This window comes from Hyperoodon ampullatus (genome assembly GCF_949752795.1).
Source record: "Hyperoodon ampullatus genome assembly, chromosome: 7".
NCBI classification, from domain to species: Eukaryota; Metazoa; Chordata; class Mammalia; order Artiodactyla; family Ziphiidae; genus Hyperoodon; species Hyperoodon ampullatus.
Genome location: NC_136920.1, coordinates 12,401,723 through 12,422,656, shown reverse-complemented (window position 1 = coordinate 12,422,656; position 20,934 = coordinate 12,401,723). Strand labels below are relative to the sequence as shown.

General features: G+C 59.5%; 1 protein-coding gene across 1 annotated transcript; it reads right to left on the bottom strand.

Annotated features, from left to right (window-relative positions):
- Window positions 1–4,766: 4,766 nt before the first annotated feature.
- FADS3 (fatty acid desaturase 3) lies at window positions 4,767–20,235 on the bottom strand. Its single transcript, XM_079708808.1, has 12 exons — window positions 19,950–20,235; window positions 10,752–10,862; window positions 10,059–10,256; window positions 9,562–9,663; window positions 9,307–9,429; window positions 8,982–9,042; window positions 8,347–8,423; window positions 7,747–7,844; window positions 7,282–7,378; window positions 7,066–7,145; window positions 6,756–6,881; window positions 4,767–5,079 (listed from the first exon to the last, which is right to left on the bottom strand). Exons 1-12 carry the CDS (start codon window positions 20,154–20,156, stop codon window positions 5,028–5,030), a joined length of 1,332 nt encoding a protein of 443 aa, XP_079564934.1. The 5' UTR covers window positions 20,157–20,235; the 3' UTR covers window positions 4,767–5,027.
- Between the last annotated feature and the right edge of the window lie 699 nt (window positions 20,236–20,934).

Below are 20,934 nucleotides of genomic sequence, written 5' to 3'. Positions count from 1 at the left end.
AGGGGCCCTTGTTGCACTGGGAGCCCTTTCCCTCTGTCCACCCCTCCCCAACCCCCTCCCCCCGCCACGCCTTTGCTCGGGAGAGGACTTCCTCTCCCCTTCCCCGAAGTGCACTCCAGGCCAGGAATTTTGGACAAATGGCCCAAACAAATGAGCCCTCCTTCCTCTTCCTGGGGACTGGGGACTCTCCGCGGCTCCCGCAAAACCACCACCACCGGAGTGAGGCTATCCGGAAGGTCTCTGGGGGGCAGCAGGGGGCTGGCACAGGCCACCTTCCTGACATCCTCATTCCCCATCCCCCTCGTCCTTTAGGGACCGGTTGTCTGCCCACAGGCCCACGTCAGCTGGCTTCTGCTGGACTCCCCTCTACCCGTTTCTGGTCACTGTACCGAGCGCCGGGGGCAAAGAGTCTCAAGGGGCTGAGGAAAGTCCTGGGGACCAGAGGTCTTGTGGCCGCTGTGCCCGTGCAGTGGCTCATTCAGTCCCCAAGCCTGGAAAGAGTCCATAGGAATGCGCCAGGGGCACTCGTACAGTTTTTACCTCCTAGTGGCTCCCACACTGCTCTCTGATGACCCTGCTCTGGGCTGGCTCAGCTGGCAGGTCAAGCTGAGTGTGCCAGGGAAGAGCCAAGAGGTTCACGGGGGCCAGAATCCCAGAGGCTCCCCACCTGGCCTTGCACCTCCTCCCAGCAGGGCCGAGGAGGGCTCCAGAGTAGACACTTGTCCTCCCTCTTGCTTCGCCTATGACCTCAGTATAGCCGGCAAGGACAGCCAGCTGATCCAGGTAGGGTGTGTGTGTGATTCCCCAGTGGGCACAGACTGTGGAGTAGGACCTGGGATTCCAGAAGCCTCGAGCCAGGAGGCAAAGACCCAGCCCTGGGTCACTGAGTGGCCTTGGGTGAGTCCTTTGCCCGCCCCAGCCTTCAAGGCTGAAGTCTCCCCATTTGTACAGAGAAGGCAGTGGGCTACAGGGCTCCAAGGATGCTGTCATCTCCCAACACTGTGAGCCCTTGGCCTTGCCCTGCATGGACACCCATTAGAAGCCTTCAAATCTGGGAGACATTGGGGAACAGACCTTGCATCCTTCTTACCTGTGCCTGTGTTCTGCCTCCTACCTGGGCCGGGCCTCGCACCCTGACTCGCAGGATGGTAGAGTACACACACACCTCTGTACCCCTGCCAGCTGTAAGTCCAGCATCCATCACCAGTGACAACCAGGATCCCAGGAGGGGGAGGAGGGTGGTGGCTCTGAGGGCATCAGGTAAATCTTGGCCCAGGTTGATGGGCACCTGGACCTTCTGTGACTTCTTCCCCCACCCCCACTCCCCACCTTGCCCTGATGTATCACCCTTGGGGCAAGAAACTGGGGACACCCATACCTGCTCTCTGTCCAAGCGCCCCTCTTGTCCCCATACTCTGCTGAGGCTCTTGTCCAACCCAGAATCGTGGGTTTCTGATCCCCACCCCTTGCCAAAGTCATGACACCCTAACGTGCAAGGCCCCGAGTGGTCACAGGACCAGACCTCCATTCACAGGTGAGGAGGCTGGGGCCAGAGGGAAAGGACTGGCTTGAGGGCACTCGGTGCAGCAGCTCAAGCCCGGCTCTGCACCCTGCACTCTGCCTGGCCATGTCCTTCACCGCCGCCAGGGAAGGTCCGTTTCCCAGACCATGGGCTCTTCCCGTCCCATCAGGCCAAACGTCAGACTGCTCCTGAGAGGCCCAGTGGCTGGGTGGACGAGGTGGAGACACGCAGGGAGTTAGTCCCTGTGGAGGGGATAAGAGCTCACCCGGGGCAGGTGGCTACCCTGATAAGAGTATCAGCTTTGTGGGTGGCGTGGGCATGTGCTGGCACTGGGCCCAGAGGAGGGGCTGGCAAAGCAGCCTGGACTGGGTGTGGACCTGGAACCCCAGAGGTGGTCACTGGCTTGACAAGTTCCTCAGGCGTCCAGTGGGACACTCAGACCCTCTTGGCCCACTGGGAGGAGAGAGGAGGCCTTTGGTGAGAGGGGCAGGACGGAGGTGGCCGCCACCTAGACTGGGCACAGACGGCCCTCAGGAGTGACAGGCTACTGCTCATGGGACACAGTGCCTTGGGGACTCCTCAGCTGTCCCATCCACGCCATCCCTGGTGAGGTGTGCCCCTCTGGACAGGACGCAGCTTCTCACCCCTGGTCTGAATCTGGGATGGAAATGATTAGCTGTGGATCCAGTGGGGTACCTACACCATCTATGAAGAAACCGAGGCCTGGAGGGGGAAGGCAGGGCCCAGGCAGGTCTGGAACTACTAGCCCGTGCATCAACAGAACAAGAGAACACCAAGCATGCTAGGACTTAAAGATCATGTCTCTACTGTCCTCTGCTATTATAAATACATTTCTTTGAACTTTGAAGGCATTTGGGTCTTTCTTCCAAATTATCTGATTTAAGAGCAAGTATCCAGGAGGACTAGTGACAGGTACCAGGGGCTTGGAAAGGGCCAAGGAGATGGAGGCAGCCAGGTGCTCCAGGACGTGTGTCGGGGAGGGGTGGGGCGGGAAAGACCCACCACCTGTCCAGTCACATAACCTACCAGCTGCTCCCAACATTACAGGCAGGGGCTGGGTCTTGTGACTCTCCTTTTCCCCCGTCTGCCCAGGCCAGCTCACAGAAGACTCTGATTAAATGCTGGTTGATTGAAGAGGGCAAAAGGCATGGCTTCCCTAAGGAGTTTTGCTTTTCCTCTGGGCCCAAGACTGTGCAGACCATAAAGCAGGGCCATGGCCTTTCTTAGAGGTTCCACCAAGGCCCTTTCCTCCTTCCTTGTACAGACCCAGCCCAGGCCCCGTGACTGCGTAAGAAACCTATAGACATAGAAGGGGGAACTCAACTAGGGAGAGGGGTGGTTGACTTGTCCTCAGGGGTTCCAGCATAGGGGACGGAGAGGGACAAGGGCAAAGATGACCCACCAGTGAAGGATTTCGGGCAATAGGGAGTGGAGTGGCTAACTGAGGCCAGGGGGCCTTCCCAATGGTCCTTTAAGCAAGTTACTAGGCAACTACCCATTTGCAGTTGTGAGGGCACACTGCCCTCAACCACCACCAGGGGCAGCACAGAGCTCGGCCTGCCCCACATTGGTGCAGATACTCCAGGTACCTCTGGGGGGCGTTGCAGGCTCAGCGTTCCCGCTGGGTGGGCACCCGCTGTCCCTGAGTCTAGTGTGTTAGCATTTCCCTGATAAGGGCATCAGAGTCACTGCAGGAAAGGCACTGACCATCTGCCCAGGGGGATTGCCATCCCAGGGCCCAGAAGGCACCAGGAGTCAGCAGGTGACCACAGGAAGGGGGGCTCCCACAAAGAGAACAGCCTGTGCAGGGGCCCTGGAAGTGGGACTTGCCCTGGACACAAGGATTTGCTCTCAGGGCAGGAAGTACCTTTCAAGGATAAAACAGGCTTGGAGGCAGCCAAGTGCTCTTCTCAGGTGAGAGCAGGTGATGGCCCCAGGGCCATGGACTCTGTGCAGAACATTTTAAAAATAAATGTCTAAGCCCTATTGCTGGAGCCCCTAAACAAAGAGCCCTCTACATAGCACCCTTTTTTTCAAAGCATCCCTTTGATCTTCCATCACCCTAGGAGGTCATACTATTACTCAAAGAGTTTGCATAACTTCCCCAAGGTCACAGCCTAGAGTCCAGGCAGAGGCAGGTCTTTCCCTTGGCTGCCTGATTCCAGAGAAGAGGGGGTGGAAGCTGCGTGGAGGGGGTCAGGGTGGGGCTGGGTGGTCCCTGGAAAGACTGGACAAGAATTGCGGTACCTGCACCTCTTCCACCTCCTGTAGGGAACCCAGTCCGGGGCCATGGGAGCCCAGACAGAGTGGGGGGCAATCCTGCAGCTGGTGGGGAGATGCCGGCTCCCACTCCAGAAAGTCCCTCAGAGAAATTCTAGCTCAGCATTTCAATTTTTTTTTTTTTTAAGCTGCTGACATTGCTTCAAATGAAATCTTCTGCTCAGCTTGGAGCTGCCGAAGTGTGTGTGTACTGGGAGCGGAGGAAGCCCCTCTCCCCACCTTCAGGAAGCCGCCCCAAGAGGCAACTCCCTCCCCAGAAGTGTCCAAATACCACAGGCCCAGGCCAACCACACCCATCTTCCAGATGAGGAGCCCAAGGCTTATTAGTGAAGGACAGCGCTGTGCTCTCAGACTCCAGGGACGGAAACAGCCCCTTCCCAGGGGTCCCGCCCGAATGGTTCACTGCAGGCAAGCACCTGGCCCCGGGGCAGGCTCTGAGGGGATCCGGGATCACCTCCTGTAGGCCACTGAGCATGGTCAGCTGCACCTCCACAGGTGTGATGCCAAGTGTGAGTCGGAGATCAGCAGGGGGCCCGCTGCCCGTGGTCCTCTGAGGCCCCTGAGTGCTGAGGCTGAGGCTGCAAGAAGCCAGTGCAGATCCAGGACAGGGGTGCCTCTTGTGCCCCCTGGGGGTGCCTACAGACATGGCGCTCAGCCCTGAGCCCCCGTCTGCCGCCAGCCCCTGTCCCACTGTGCAAAGGAGTAAAGTGAGGTGAGCCCAGCGTGATCTGCCAAGGTTGCTGGTGAGTGGGTGAAGAACAGGAAGGCACCAGGCCCTCAGGTGATCTGAGCCCAAGGCAGATGCCAGCTCCCTGGCCCAGAGCGGAAAGCCACCATCCACCACTACGCCCTCGCCCCACCAAGACCCTGATGGCCCAAGGATCTGAACTCCAGCTCCAAAATTCATGCAAAGTCAACACTCTACTCCATAATATATCTGGGTTTGTTTTTATATAAAAATAACCTTTTTCCCTAAATTTTTGCGCTAGGAAAACATGCCATGCTCACCGTGTGGCTTTATACACCATGCCCCCAGCCCTGGTCCCGTGGGGTCTAGAGCCACGGCCTGAGGGTCGTGGAGCAGGCGGGGAGGGGGCCCAGGACGGCGGGCAGGGTCCTCAGGCTGAGGCAGGGCAAGGTGGGGGCAGGTGGGGGAGCCCAACTGGGTGGCTGGGTGGCGCTGGGGCCCTGGGCGCCGCTGCCTTCACTGGTGGAGGTAGGCTTCCAGCCACATGTTGCCAGACTTCTTCAGGGACCTGGGAGGTGGGGGCAGGAAGAGGTAAGGGACTCAAGTGCAAATATTAACCCCCTCCCCCCACGATGATGAGTGTGAGTAGAGATGTCCCCATTCCCCGTGAGTCCCTGTCCCCTGGGGCAGGCAGCTGGGTGGGGCTGGAGGGGAGGATTGGGAGAGGAGGCTACACGCTCATTAACTGGAGCGGGACCTAGCCCTGAGTCGGGAGGGGGGCAGCCAAGGCCAAGTCCAGGCAGGAACCAGGGTGGGCCTGTCTCTCCCTCACCCAGCTCTCTCTGTTGCTTCCTCCTGCTGAGCCCCGCGACCCAGAGATTTGTAAGGCTTGGAATCTGCCCACCAGGAGCCTGACATCAGGCAGAGGAACCAGAAACATCAAGAACTTGCTAGGAGACCCTGTGCCAGGTGTCCTAAAGGGGCCATGCCAAGTGGCAGGGGCCCCAAGGATCGGGCTGGGAAGGGCCATGAAGGAGAAGTAGGCAGGACTGGTGGCGCAGTGGTTAAGAATCCGCCTGCCAGTGCAGGGGACACGGGTTTGAGCCCTGGTCCAGGAAGATCCCACATGCCGCGAGCAACTAAGCCAGTGCACCATAACTACTGAGCCGGCGCTCTAGAGCCCGCAAGCCATGACTACTGAAGACCGCGCACCTAGAGCCCGTGATCGCCAACAACAGAAGCCACCACGATGAGAAGCCCGCGCACTGCAACGAAGAGTAGCCCCCGCTCGCCGCAACTAGAGGAAGCCCACGTGCAGCAAAGACCCAACACCGCCAAAAATTAATTAATTAATTTTTTTTTAAAAAAGGAGAAGTAGGTGTTCCAACACCAGTATAGAAGGAAGGGCATCCGAGTAAAGGGAACAGCATGTGCTAAGGCACAGAGGTGGAAAAGCTCTGGCTGAGAATCCGGCCTCTGTTCCCCACTGCCAAGGCTACCATCAGGGCCAAGCCATGTCATCCCTGGACAGCTGCAGGAACCCCCACTCTGCTCTTTCTGCCCCATCAGGACATTCCCACAGTCAAGAGCATCTTCCCAAAATCGTGCCCCTCCTCCACTCAGCGACTCTCCCACACACCTAGCACACTCCTGCCTCAGGGCCTTTGCACGGCTATTCCCTTGCACCAAATCTTCTTCCCCTAGATGTCTCCATGGCCAGCCCTCTCCCCTCCTCCCTGTCTTGCTCACACATTGCCTTCTTAATACCACCCACCGTGCCACCCCACTAAAAACTGCAACCCTGCCTGCACCACCCAGTCCCTCTCCTGCCCCCACCCTCAGGTTTTGTAGTTTTGTTTTCTTTTTTGCCGAAGCACTTCTCCCCTTCTCACATTTTCTGTCATTTACTTATTTTAACTGCCTTTTTTCTGTTTCCCCCGCTCGGATGTCAGCTCCAGGAAGGCAGGGATGTCAGCCTGTTTTGCTCACTGATGTATCTGTAGCACAAAGGACAGGGCCTGGGCCTATGGTAGGTGCTCCCTAAACCCTGGCTACGTGGGTGGACACTGGGAAGGGAGGTCACGGGCTGAGGGCAGAAAGGCTGATCGGAAAGGCCTTGGATGCCAGCTTCTACAGAGGAGCCCACGTGAGCTCAGAGAGCCAGGTGGGTGCTCAGGACGGGGCTGACCAGGCCGAGGGTGGGCAGGGGCCCCCAGGGAGCCACCGTGAGCAAAGAACCCTTACCCGATGATGTCCACCAGGGCGGTGAGGAAGGGCTTCACCTCGTAGCTGAGGCCGTGCTTGGCGCACAGGGCCTTGACCAGCGGGGCCACCCTGCGGTAGTTGTGCCTCGGCATCGTGGGGAAGAGGCTGGGGGCGGGGAGAGCGTGTGCTGGCACCCCCACCCACCCATCACCCCCCGGGCCCCGCTCACCACCTCTCCCGGGCCCTCCAGGAAATCCAGGGCTCACGTCTCGGCCTCCCTGGGGGAAGACTGGACAGAGAGGCTCAGGCCTCACTCCCACCCCCGTGGGCCCCTGGGGCCTGCGCTCACTGGTGCTCAATCTGGAAGTTGAGGTGTCCGCTGAACCAGTCAAGGAAGACAGAGGGTTCCACGTTGCAGGTGGCTGCCAGCTGCCAGGAGTGGGTGGGGCACAAGTGAGGGGGCTGGCACGGAGCCCGACCCCGTGGCAGCCCCATCAGTGCCCCCATGCCTCTCCGCTGGGACCCCACCCCCACCCCCAGGATGGACCTCGCCTCTGCTGCCCACCTGAGAGCTGGCCCAGTCCCGGTGCTTCTCGTGGCCGATCTCCTTGGGGATGTGGTTCATCTGTGTGATCCACACAAACCAGTGGCTCTCCAGGACCCTGTGAGGGGAGGCTCAGGCACTACCCCATGTCCAGCTGACCACTCAGACCTGGGCTTCAGCTTCCCATCTGTACTACGGGATTGCGGCAACCCCTCCCCGCTAGTGTTTAAAGCAGCTGAGTGGTGCAGGGGCCATTGCCAGGCTGAACCCAGAGTTGCCCTACTCAAGACGGGGGACACCCCCGGGGCCACTTGTGAGCCAGGCCGCTTCCCTGAGGCCTGCTACCCCCAGGATCTTGCCACTCAACAACCCAGGGAGACAGTACTGTCCCCATTCTGCAGATGGGGACGTGGAGGGCTGTGGTCAGGGGCCCCTGCCACCTGTCTGTGAGCTCCCCATACCCCGCCATGCCAAACCTGGCCATACCTGACAGCCACAAAAAGGAACAGCGCCCCAGGAACACCGTAGAAGGGAATGTAGGACAAGAGGAAGCGGGCGTAGAAGCTGGCGGCCCAGAGCAAGTCCTGTAGAGGAGGGAGGAGGAGGGCAGAGGCCTCGAGGCAGCCGGGAAGGGAGCTGGGTCATCCACCTTCGGCTTGATGTGCCTCCGAAGGGCACGTCACCGCCCCTCTCTGGGCCTGGGTGTCTCAGCCAAGTAAGTGGATAGGATCCTTGCTCTACCAGCCTCAGGGGGCTGACCATGGAGGTGAAGGTGTTGTGCAGGGGTGCAGGCTGAGGGAAGCCTTGCCCGGGAAGACAAATGCCTGGCAGAGGGGGCCCAGTGGATCCCTAGCCCCAGGGAGGACACCCCACCGTGAGAGACCCACAGCACTCCCTGTGCATACACCCGCTCCCCCCTGCAACCACACACAGGCACACACTCACTCCCCCTGCGCGGGTGCACACGCCTACCGCACCATCACAGGCACACCCGTTTGCGTTGGTTGAGAGGGGCTGCCCCCTGACGCCCCACTTCCTGCCACCACAGCTGTACGCCCAGGGGACCTGGGCAGGGCCCCCACTCACCGTCCACTGCATGCACACCAGCATGTACGCCAGGTTTTCCACCTCGAAGTTCACCAGGGTGAGCAGCGGCGGGCCGACTGCAAGGAGGGGCGTGAGAGGGCTCAGGGGTGGGGCGGGGCACAGGGAGGGGGGCGGGGCTCTGCTCCTCCAGGAAGGCCAGCGGCACTTGGTGCTGGTCCCATCCTGCTGGGATGAGCCCGCATCACCCACAAGGCCTGGTCCTCACTCATTCCCTCCGTGTCTGAGCCTCTCCAGGCTGGTCCTCGCCCCGCCACCTGCTGTGCCCCTTCAGCAGGTCGGCACCAGCCTTATACATCCGCGCCCTTTATTCCTCACCTTGTGGCCCCAACGATTGCCCTAGAGCTCTGGATCGCCCTGAGGTGAGGGTAGGAAGGAACTCTGAAAGCTCCAGGCAAGGCTGTGGTTGCTCCCTTCTGCCAGAAGGTGCCCCAGGCAGAGGGAATTGCTGGGGCAAAAGCCTGGCGATGGAAGTGGGCTTGGGCTGCAGGCTAGGGCGACCGGAGAGAGGCCGGGAGAGACCTGCAGGTGCCGTGCTGAGGGGGCTGGAAGCCGTCAGGTGGACCGTGCAGGCCCCGGCATGGCTCCCACCCCCAGGGGGGCAAGCGGACACTCACTCAGGAAGAAGTACAGGTGCTGGTGGTTGTAGGGTAAGTATCTGCGCTTCTTCTTGCCGTACTGTGGGGACAGGCAGCCGTTGGGGAGGGCGGCTCTCCAGGTCCTCCTTGTCCCAGGCAGGGTAAGGGGGCTGGCTGGGGCCCAAGGGCCAAGGCAACTCTGGATTCTAGCCAACTGGGGAAGGGGGAAGGGGTACCCCCAGAGCAGGGGCTCAGCCTGGAGCTACAGTCGGGGGCTGGGTCAGGGGCTGGGCCACAGCAGGGGGTTCAGGGACTACCAGTTCCCCTCTGCTGCAGGCCCAGCCCGAGCGTGTCCCCCATGCACCTCGACAGACGACTCCCCCAGAAGGAAGATGGGCGCCACGGTCACATCCGGGTCCTTGTGGAAGATGTTGGGCTTGGCGTGGTGCTGGAAGTGGCGGAAGTTCCACCAGTGGGCAGAGAAGCCCTGCAGGGGAGGGGGCTCTCAGGAGTGGGGCCAGGCCGCGCCCCCCTCTCCATGGCAACCGCACACTTGCGCAGACCCAGTGCAGCCCCCGCACTAAGCTCCTGGCTGCCCACCACCCGCCCCCAGCCTCACCTTCAGCTGCCCCATCACAAACTGCTGGGCCACGTGGTTCCACCGGGACTTCCTGAAGATGGAGGTGTGGCCCAGGTCGTGCTGCAGACACCAGCTCTGGGCCTGGGGAGACGCAGGGTCAGGAGCTGAGGCAGGGAGCCGCCTGGGGCCCAGCCCTGGGCACCGGCCAGCCCTCCCAGCTCACAGGGCACCCCCAACGATGGCACTCCACTCTAGACCCTAGCAGGCCAGTTTCCTCGGGAGGTCCAGGAGCTGTGGGTCTGTCATGGAGCTGTAGGCGGCAGCCGTCCAGCTCCCAGCCGTGGGCTCCCTCTGGGCTTATTAAGTAAAGAGCTTCCTTCGCATATTTAAACTGCAGCTTGACCCACAGATACACACTTACGGGACTGGTCATTCATTCATTCATTCATTCAGCAAATATGTCCCGAGTGTCCATGTGTGCCAGGCCCTGTGTCTGTTGGTCAGTTTAGGTGGCTGCAAGATAGTGCTGGGGTCACCTGGGAGATGGCCAGGATGAGGGCGGCGAGGGTGCTGGGCACCCAGCCGGGGCCGAGGAGGTAGATGATGAGCCAGGCGAGCACCTCCATGGCCAGGATGTGGCCCAGCAGGAACGCGAAGAAGGTGGGCTTGGCCTCAAACAGCTTCATGTCCTCGACCGCCTGGCGCAGGGCTCGGAAGTCCTCGATCAGCTGGGCCTGCCACAGCGGCACGGCTGGTCAGCCGAGGAAGCGAGGGAGGCCCCAGGCGTCCCCGGAAGCCCCCCAACAACCACTCCTCCCAGTGTCAGACCCAGTGGGTCTGTGGCCGAAGGGGATGGAGGGATGAGAGTGCCCAGCCTGGGGTGTGAGCTGGGTTGCTGGCTGGCGGCAAAGGCTCCTCCGCCACCCACAAAAGGTGTGGGGTACCTGAGAAGCAGGGAAAACCCCGAGTGTGCAGCTCATAAAAATCCTCATCATAGACGGGGATGTAGGGCCCAGAGCAGGGAAGGGGCTTGCCTGGGGTCCCCCAGCAAACGCTGGCGCAGGTGTCCCTACAGCTGTGCATACAACTGTCTGCCCAGGAAGGGATGGCAGACCCAGCCTTGGCCCCAGGGCCCCTTGGGAAAATTCGAATGAAGCTGCTACTGGCAATGCCTTCCATCCCCTCCAGCCCCCCACTGGGGGCTTAGCCTCCACCAGGGCCCTGCTCACATTCTGGGGTCCATCCTGGCTGGGCTCCTCCGGGGCCAGCTCTCCAATCAGCAGGGGCTGCAGGAACTTGCGCACAAAATTGAGGTCCTGGTGGAAGGCGTGGAAGGCATCCTGAAGGAGAGTAGACAGTCAGGTGGACAGACAGACCGCTGGAGTAGCACCCAGAGGCAGCAGGCAGAGACTAAGTGGAAGGGCTGTTGATGGAAGGGCAGAGCAGACAGACAGACAGGCAGGCAGGCAGGCAGCTGGTTTTTCAGCAGTCACAGAAATAGGACCACACGGGTCAGCCTTGCCTGTGAGCCCTCCCTGGTCCTCCCCAGGCCTTGGGTGCCCCAACAGACATCCCTCGCCTGCCAGGCTCCAGCTGTTTCACGCCACCATGGGGCCCTTCCCCAAATTTGGTTGGGTATTTTAAAATCTGGATTTACAGGGGACTTCCCTGGTGGTCCAGTGGGTAACACTCCATGCTCCCAATGCAGGGGGCCTGGGATCGATCCCTGGTTGAAGGAACTAGATCCCACACGCATGGCGCAACTAAGAGCCCGCGTGCTGCAACTAAGACCCGGCGCAGCCACAATAATAAATAAATAAATAAATATTTTTTAAAAAAGTCTGGATGGGGACTTCCCTGGTGGCGCAGTGCTTAAGAATCCGCCTGCCAATGCAGGGGACACAGGTTCGAGCCCTGGTCCGGGAAGATCCCACGTGCCACGGAGCAACTAAGCCCGTGCACCACAACTACTGAGCCTGCGCTCTAGAGCCCGCGAGCCACAACTACTGAAGCCCGCACACCTAGAGCCTGTGCTCCGCAACAAGAGAAGCCACCACAATGAGAAGCCCGCGCACCGCAACGAAGAGTAGCCCCCGCTCGCTGCAACTAGAGAAAGCCCGGGCGCAACAACGAAGACCCAACACAGCCAAAAATAAATAAATTAATTAATTAATAAAAAACAAAAATCAGGATTTACAGAAACTTCTCCCTGGAAGACTCTGATTCCTTTCCTGAAAGGGTTTGACTTTTCCAAAAAGATCACTGGAAAGCTTTCTGGAAATCATATGCTTTTCTACTGGGTCACAAACATCAGATTAATCGGCTTTCACAAACACAAGCAGTGGGTAAAATGTGGGGGAGGAAACTTGTAATTGACGACCACTGGGCCACCGGGAGAAAAAAAATCAGTTGAGGACCACAGAGCCCGAAGATGCTCAAACAGTTAAACTCATTTGATTTTAAAAGCAGGAGTGGAAAATATAAGTTTTTTAAACAGCAAGTTAAATAAACAATCTAACATTCCTGTGATTCTCTGTTATGGGGGCGGGGTGCAAAGCAGGAGAAGGGGTTGGAGGAAGAGAGCGACCCCAGGAAAGATAAAGCGCTGTGGAAAGGGACCGGTCTGGAAGTGACCCCCACCTCTAGCACCGGGCAGTTCTGAAGCGTGAGTAAACTTGAACTTCACACCTGGGACTCACTCAGTCTTCCTGATCTAGCACTGGTGTCACTGGCTCACTGTTGTTCACAGCTCTTCAACCAATTTTTATCTTTGCACTTTCAGAGGCTCTCTGTGAGCGAGCCAACCCCCGACCGGCCAGCAGCCTGAACAGTGGAAGCAGTGCCTGGAGTAGTGGCGGGTCCCCTTGGGCCAGGGAAGGTGACTGCTGGCTGCTAATGAGCCTAGCAGTGCCTGGTGGGTGTTAAAACAGCAGGGCCCCTGCACTCACTTCAGGACATCCCACACCGTCCCATCCCCGGGGACAGAAACACCTCAGGCCCCTCCAGCTCCCACCTAGAGGCCACCCCTGCAGGATTCACCCAAGGGGTCCCCTTTCTTGCTACCTGCTCTCTCACTGGCCCAGGGCAGTCTGAGGACCTGGGGGCTCAGAGGATGTAGCTTCTGGGATAACCTAGGCCCTTGGGAAGGCTGACTTGGGGCCCCTCCCTGGAGCTCATAATAGGGGAAGGGGTTGTATAGGTACAGACCTCACCCTCACCAGGGAAGAGCCTTGATGGAGGGGCAGCACCCCTGGGAGCGGGGGGGAGGGGAGGCTGGCCCCACAGGAAGCTGCCCGGGCGCTGGCCTACTGGGGAGCTAAGAGGAAGGCTGCTCTTGTGCTTGGTTGGCCCCGCTTACTGTGACCCTGAGCAAGTCTGTTCTCCTGCCTGGAACTAGGCAAATCCAGGGGGCAAATCAAAGGGGCGTGCCCCCAGGGCCTTTCACGCTCTGGACTATAGAGCATTAAGGTTTTTTTCTTTTTCTTTTTTTTTTTGCGGCACGTGGGCCTCTCACTGCTGTGGCCTCTCCCGTTGCGGAGCACAGGCTCCGGACGCACAGGCTCAGCGGCCATGGCTCACGGACCCAGCCGCTCCGCGGCATGTGGGATCTTCCCGGACCGGGGCACAAACCCGCATCCCCTGCATCAACCACTGCGCCACCAGGGAAGCCCAGTTTTTTTCTTTTTAATTATAGTCAAACACACATAAAATTGACCATCGTCACCATTTTGAGGTGTACAGTTCAGTGGCATTAAGTGCACTCAAACTGTTGGGCAACCATCACCGCCATCCCTCTCCAAAACTTTTTCATCTTCCCCAATTGAAACTCTGTCCCCATGAAACCCTAGCTCACCATTTCCACCTCCCCCGGCCTCTGGAAACCACCGTGCTGCTTTCTGTCTCTATGAATTGACTTGTAGAAACTTCCTTGGCGGTCCAGTGGTTAAGACTCTGCGTTCCCACTGCAGCGGGCACGGGTTCCACCCCTGGTCAGGGAACTAAGATCCCACCTGCTTCGAGGTGCGGCCAAAAAAAAAAAAGAATTGACTCGCAGAAGAGGAATCATACAGTATTTGTCCTTTTGTGACTGACTTGTCACTTAGCATAATGTCTTCAAGGTTCATCCATGTGTGGCATGTCAGAATTTCCTTCCTTTTTTTTTTTTTTTTTTTTTTTTTTTTGCGGTACGCGGGCCTCTCACTGTTGTGGCCTCTCCCCTTGCGGAGCACAGGCTCCAGACGCGCAGGCTCAGCGCCATGGCTCACGGGCCCAGCCGCTCTGCAGCATGTGGGATCTTCCCAGACCGGGGCACGAACCCCTGTCCCCTGCATCGGCAGGCGGACTCCCAACCACTGCGCCACCAGGGAAGCCCAGAATTTCCTTCCTTTTTAAGGCTGAACGAGCGTTGACTCTGATTACCTCTCGTTTTCTCGGAAACCCCCTTGGTGGCACACAGAGCCCACACGCACACAGAGGCACACGGCATGCTCGCTAAGCGTGTGACACCAGAGGTGCACACGTGTCACAGAAGTGCAGTGCCATAAGGATGCGCCTCCACACGTGCAGACACCACCACCAACCCACTAAGGCTCCCAGACACGCTTGGGAATACGCGCACAGGCAAGGCCACAAGAACACCCAGACAGACACAACCTGGCACACACACAAACTCACAGAGCAGATGTGTGTACTGTGGCTACGGCCCCAGGCTCTCCTCTCTCCCAGCCCTGCTGTCTCACGACCTCTGTGTCTGTTCTGGGGCCACCCCAGTGCCCGGCAGACCCCAGATGCTCCAGGGCCACGCTGAGGAGCTGTGGGAGCAGCTCTCCCTCCCCAACTCCTTTCCCTTGGTCCTGATTCACCCAAAGCCAGGCCTGGAAATGCCCTGAGGGAGGACAGAGCCAGGCTTGCCCGAGGGACCCCCAGCCAGGCATGTCCTTTGCACTGAGGAGGGAAGGTGTGAGGCCCCTCAGGTCCGGGCAGGGACATCCCAGAGTTCGTGGACAAGCCTTCAGTTGGTGGGTGGGAATGCGCGGGGCTGTGGCAGGTCCTCGGATAGCAGCTCGGGTTCCTGGGGCTGGGTGGGCACTGCTGAGCCTATGCTTCTTGTGGTCTGAGTACCAACAAGGTGGGTCCCTGGCCGCAGACCAAAACCTCAGCAAACAGCTTTTTCTGGAACATTGGCTGGGGCCACGTGACTCGGTCCTCTGTGGCCTCTGCTTAAGGATTCAGGAGCTGGGCAGAAGACTCAGAGAGGTTGAGCCACTTACCCAAGGTCACACAGCTCCATTTGATGGAGGTTGGACCAGAACTTGGTCTGACTGTAAAACTGTGCTTGTGGCCACTTGGCAGTAGCCCCAGGGTGGCCACTCCTGGTGAGAGGGGAGGCAGTGGGTCTCCTAGGTTGGGGGAAGGGGCCCTCATCATGAGGCTGGTCACCATCCCGAGTAGCCAAGGATCTGGCTGACCTCGGAGACCGGGTTGTGGGGGTCAGGATGGTGGTCCTGGTGTTTCTGGGGCTGCACTGACCAAGTTTCAGTGTACTGCAGGAGGCCCCACCCCTGATGCGCCTGGAAACGTCCTCCCAGGGGCATAGGTGCAAACTCTCTGACCCTCCCCCACGGGGGTGGCAATTGAGGCCTCTCACTAGTTCTTGGAATAGAGTTGGGTGAAACTTTTAGAATTAAAATGATGTCTCTAAACATAAGCTGCGGTTGGCAGCGACAGGCCCTTGTTCACAGTGGTGGCCTCAGCCCTGCACAGAGCAGGGGCAGGATGGCAGGTGTGAATAAGTGGGCAAGGAGCTCACCCACAGGCCTGAGGCAGGAGGGTGGAGGTGCGTCAGCCTGAGGCTAGGAAACAGGAGAGGCTGGCAGCATCCTTCCACGCCAGAGATAAGGTAGGGGCATCTGGTCACTTCTGCAAAGAATCTGGAATGGTCCAGATCAGGAAGGGGGTAGAGCAGGGAAGGAAGCAGGGATGCTGGGGGCTCAGGTGATCTGGGTCTGCTCCTCTTAACCTCGGCTCAGGAGGCAGCAGTGGGTTGTGAGGATGGGGGTGTGGACACACCCAGGAGTTTCTTCCTCCCTCCCTCCCTCTCCTGGGTGGGAAGATAAAGCAGGATCTCACGCCCAGGTCAGATGCTCCTTCCCATCCTCTCCCTGGGTCTCCTCACAGGAGGCCAATGGGGAGGCACTATCAGTATCCCCATTTTATAGATGAGGAAACTGAGGCCAAAGGGCACACAGCCCTGAACATGAGCATCAACTCCCGCTGGAGCAGCAGAGCCCAGCTCAAGGACGGATGTCCTCAGGAAGTTGCCCATGTTCTCCCAGCACCCCTGGTGTCCCTGGTGACAGGTGTGGTGGTGGTGGTGGTGGTTCCTCCATCCAGCACCCTTGGCCTCACAGATGTCACTGACCCAGCGGTGGCCTGAAGTGGCCAGGCCCTCTGGCCCCGGGTCCTCTCTCCACCACTGAGCTCTGGCTCTTTCCCGCTGCTGTTGCCTGAGAAACCCACGGCTGCTGCTTGGGCATCCTTGGGAGGAAATGCAGAGGGACTGCCAGGGTGCTTAGGATGCTAGCGTCCCCACCCTTGCTCCCCAAGCTCCTGCCCAGCACCATACGATCCGACGCCTCCCCCAGGGCACTGCCATCCCCCTCTCGCCCCACCAGGGGCCTGGGTGGGTGGGGACATTGCAGAAAACACCCACAGAGCCCAGAGAGGTCACACTTCACGGGGAGTGGCCCTTAGGCAGCTTTCAAGGCAGCTGGCTGGCGTGGTAAGTACCGCTTCCTCGGCTCTGGAGCCAGGTCGTCTGAGTTCCTGGCCAGCCCCGTCTCCGGCCCCACCCTCGCTCCAGAGCCTCAGATCTGCCCAGACCTGCCCCTCCCCAACTCCCAGATACAAACCCCACCCTCCAAGCCCAAGGACAAAGGCCCTGCCCTTTGAGGGTTCCAAGAAGGTCCCTTCAAATCACCCATATTCAACCTCAGTCTCCTCATCTGCAAAATGGGCTAACACTAGGACTACGTCCGAAGTTTGTTTTCTCAAGACCACACGGAGCTAAATCCTAATGGTTCCTGTTGGTGTGCCTGAGCCCACAGCATCACCTGCCCCCTGCCCTGGACATACCTGCATGCCAGGGCCCAGGTGAATGGCCACCTCTTCCAAGTGGCCTCCTCTGGGGAGGACAGGTCCCCACCATCTCTTCTCTTAATGCCTCCCCCTTCTCCTAGGAGGCTCTGCCTTCCCCCTCCTCATTAGGGATCTGTTTAAATGTATATCAGATTCCCCTGGCTTCCCTGCTCTGCCCTTCACGCTCCCCTTAGAATAAAACAAAAGTCCTGCTTCCCCTGCTACCTCTGGACCACACTGCCTGCCCTCCTCACTGCTGTGCTCCAGCCACGCTGATAGCTGATAGCCTTGCTGTTCCTTAAATGCACGGAGTACAGTCCCACCTCTGAGCCTTTGCCCTAGCTGGTCCCTCTGCCAAGGAACATCCTCCTAGCAGATTTTTTTTTTTTTTTTTTTTGCGCAGCATGTGGATTCTTAGTTCCCCGACCAGGGATTGAACCCATGCCCCCTGCAGCGGAAAAGTGGAGTCCTAACCACTGGACTGCCAGGGAAGTCCCTCCTAGCACGTTTTTTGTCCACAGCTGTATCTTCAGAGGTTAGAACAGGGTTTGGCATGTAGGATATGCTCGTTGCATATCTGCTGTTGGATTTAATGATTTGATCATTGAAGAATGAATGAATGAATGAAATAAACAGCTAAGTGGCAGTGGAGCAGGTGGTTAAGAGCATGGGCTGTGGATTCAAATCCCAGACCCATCATTTAATTTCAAGTCACTTTGCCTCTCTGAGTCTGTTTTCTCATCTGTAAAATGGAAATAGCAGTAACAGTACCTGTCCCATAGAGGTATCGTGAGGATTCAAAGAGGGAGTATCTATAAATCAAGCACTGAATTCGGAGCCTGGCACATAGTAGGTGCTTGGCGCCCAGCCCTGGTAAACTCATGGCCAGCAGCGGCTGGGCCTCACCCCTCCATGGCTGGCTCCACTAGTCTCAGGCCGCCTATGACTCTTAGACAAACCTGGCCCAAGGCCCAGAGCACTCTCCCCAGGGTACCCAGCTTTGTATCCCAGGATGGCCACAGACTGACTTCACAGTGCAGGAACTCTGGGCATTTCCTGGCAGGAAGGCTTTTGTGGCGTGAACAGGAGAACAGCTGATGGGCGGCAGGGGCTGCTAAAAGGTGGCTGCGGGAACAGAGCCCGGCAAGACGGCTGCCCCACCCCCACCTGTGTTCCAGGGCCGGGGATGGCGTGCCTGGGGTCTGGGCTGAACCACACAGGGCACTGGGGTGATCTGATCCCTGCTCTGCCCTGTGGGCCCACCACAGACAAAGACTGAGGTCCCCCAACCCCAGCCTCCTCACAGCCCCTTTAGCCTGAACAGACCAGGTATTTCTGGCAACTCCAGCCCAGTGTTTGGGGCCTCGGGGAAGCTAAGAGATGGTCTAACATCATGTCCTGTTACAGCCGTGAATGAACCAGACAAGGTCACCCAGCAAAGAGGTGGCTATGCCATGGCTGCCCACTGCACTCTACAGTCTGCAGGGCACACTCACATTTATCAGCTGGCAACATACATTGACCAGGAACGACTACATGGCAGCTCTGGGGCCACAGAGTTGAGAAGGCACAGTCCCGCCCCCAGCCGGCTCACTGTCTGGCCCAGCTGTCCCCACTTTACAGATGAGGAAACTGAGGTTCAGAGGAGTGACATGCCTGGCTCCAGGTCCCTCAGAGCCTCCAATGGCAGAGCCGGGACCTGGCCCCAGGGAACGGATAGAGTGTTTTAATGGAAATGGGAAAACAGACCTTACTGGCGATGAATCAGTGAGAAAACTGTCACGGGGGGGGTCTCAGGGTCTAGAGCTAAATGGGGTTCCCACACGGGAAGGCCCCCAGCACAGACCTGGGCACTAAGCAGGAAAAAACGATTCGTAAATATTCTCCAACGTCTTCCTCTTGCCAGCCTCCATCCCGTCCGACAGGTCAGAGGTTGAAAAAAGGTCAGAGTAGCCACCCCCAGCATCCTGCAGGGGTGGCCAGGGCTCAGCCAGGCTGAGGGGGGAGGGGCTGTGGCACCTCATGCCCCCCACGCCCTGGCAGCAACGCACACATGTATAACCACGCACACAAACACATGCCTCGTTCGCACATGTGCAGACCTAACACGGTCACACACTCCCTGGCCCACAGTCAGCTCCAACTCCGTGGCCACCGCCGGGCCGCTCAGCACCACCCACAAGGCTTTCTCGGTCAGCTTCTAGAGTTTCAGGAGGTTTCTGACCCTAACCTCTCAGCTTCCTAGGGGAGTGAGGAAGAGACACTTTTTCCCCCTAAAAGAGTCCCGGGAAGGTTGCCCAAGCCATGGGAGAAGGCAGTGGGCAGAGAGCAGATGTTTCTGGCAACAGGGGCACTGACCCCCTCCTGCGACGGGACACAATCGCTTTTGTTATCTAAAGTTCCGCCAGTTAGGGATTCATCCCCTGGAATCTTGAAGACCTTCCTGGTACCCAGCGTGACCAGCCTAGAATTTTGGATGGTCAAGGACAGAGTGTCATGGCCCCAAGTCCTACTGTCCAGATGGGGGACTGTGGGAAAAGGGGCTGGTGAGGAGTCTCCTCCTGATGCTGCTCTGCCAGATGGTCCCACTGGACAGGGCACATTCCTCCTTGACCAAAACATGTCTGAACATGGCTGGAAAGGGGAAGCTGGGGTCCACAGGGGCCAGCCTGTTCCTGGGGTGAATGTGCTTCCCAAAGAGGCCCACCCAGCCTGACTAGAAAAATTCTCCCCCATGCAGCTGTTAGCCCAGGAGAGGTGAGTCACGGCTCCTCAGAGCCATTTACAGCAGCTCTTGGGAAAGCCACAGACCTCTAGGCCTCGCTCAAGTTTTGCTGCCCAGCCTCCAGCCTCTGATGGCACATCCTTGCCAGCCCCTGGGGAACCCGCCCTGCCTCTGGCATCCAGCAAGCGCTCAGCATGAAGAGCCTGGTCTGGGAGCGCCAGCACTGAGAGGAGGAACCTCAGAGCATCAGGGAGCCCCCCCACCAAGGGCCAGCGCTTTCTGCCATGACACACCCACCTCTGACAGCCCCCTCCTCCCGCACAGACCTGCTCCAGCCCAGCCCTGGTCCACTGCCGGGGGTATGGGTCCTCCATGCTGATGTTGTCTCCTTACTCCACATCAGGCCCCGGCTAGTACATCCCAACTCTGGGTCCCCGGCCGGGAGGTCAAAGGTCAGCGAGAGTAGGAAGGATGCTAAGGCCCCGCCGGTGGAGCAGGGCACGGTGCCCACAAGCAGGCCCCAGCGAGCGCTGGGCTCTACCCCGCCAGCGGTGGGCGGCCTTACCGTGGCGTCCTCGGCGCCGTGGTGGCCGATGAGGCGGCTGCCCCCCGGGTGCCGCTGTGCCCAGCGGCTGATGTCGTAGACGCGACGCTCGATGACCAGCCACTTGTCGCCTGGCAGGTTGTGCGGGCGGATCTGCTCCCAGCGGAAGGTGGGCAGCGGCGCCCCCAGCTGCGCAGGTCCCCCTCCGGGCTTCCCGACGCCGCCCATGGCTGCGTGCAAAAGTCCTCGCGAAGCCGGGACCTCGCCGAGCGAGACCCCTTGAGGAGCGAGGCCGCGTTCAAAGACCTCCGCCGCCGCCACCCGCTGCTCCGCGGCCCCGCCCTGCCGCTGCGGCCGCCGTACGAGCGTGCGCCGGGCTGTCTGCCGGCAACTTTTCACTCCCTTATAATCGCGCTGACAGCGCTCGCCTCGCCCCTCCCCGCACCCCGGCCCCTGCCGCCGCCCCGTGTCCGCCCCAATCCCTGCGCAGCGCCTTGGCCCCCATTGGCTACGCCGCGCTCTGGCGGGGCTGGCGGGGAGGGCCGTGTCGAGGCTGGCGTGCCCCGCCCGCGAGGCTCCGCGGCCACCACACCCTGGCCTGCGGGGGGCACCGTCCGCAGCCCGGCTTGCGCTCGGCAGGGCGCGGGCGGGGTGGGGCCGGAGGGGCGGAAAGCCCACAGCCGGCGTCGGCCGCGCCCTCGGGGGTCCGGTCCGCGCCCAGTGGGGCCCAGAACAAGAGTCTGCGAAGAATGGGCTTCCCGCTGCGCCTCCTAGAACGTTAAACCCTGAGCGCTCAGAGGTGGGGACACTACCGAAGGGTGACCGTATACAGCTCTCAGACCATGGGTCCCCAGAATCGGCTCAGCGAGGCCCCTCCATCGGGGCTGAGGTTACTGGCCTGACCGCCCTCCCCCCGCCCCCGCCCCGGACCATCTATGGAAGTCGGTGGGTTTCCTGCCTTTGGAGCTGCAGGGTCGGTGACGCCTGGGGATGGCCACTGGGGCAG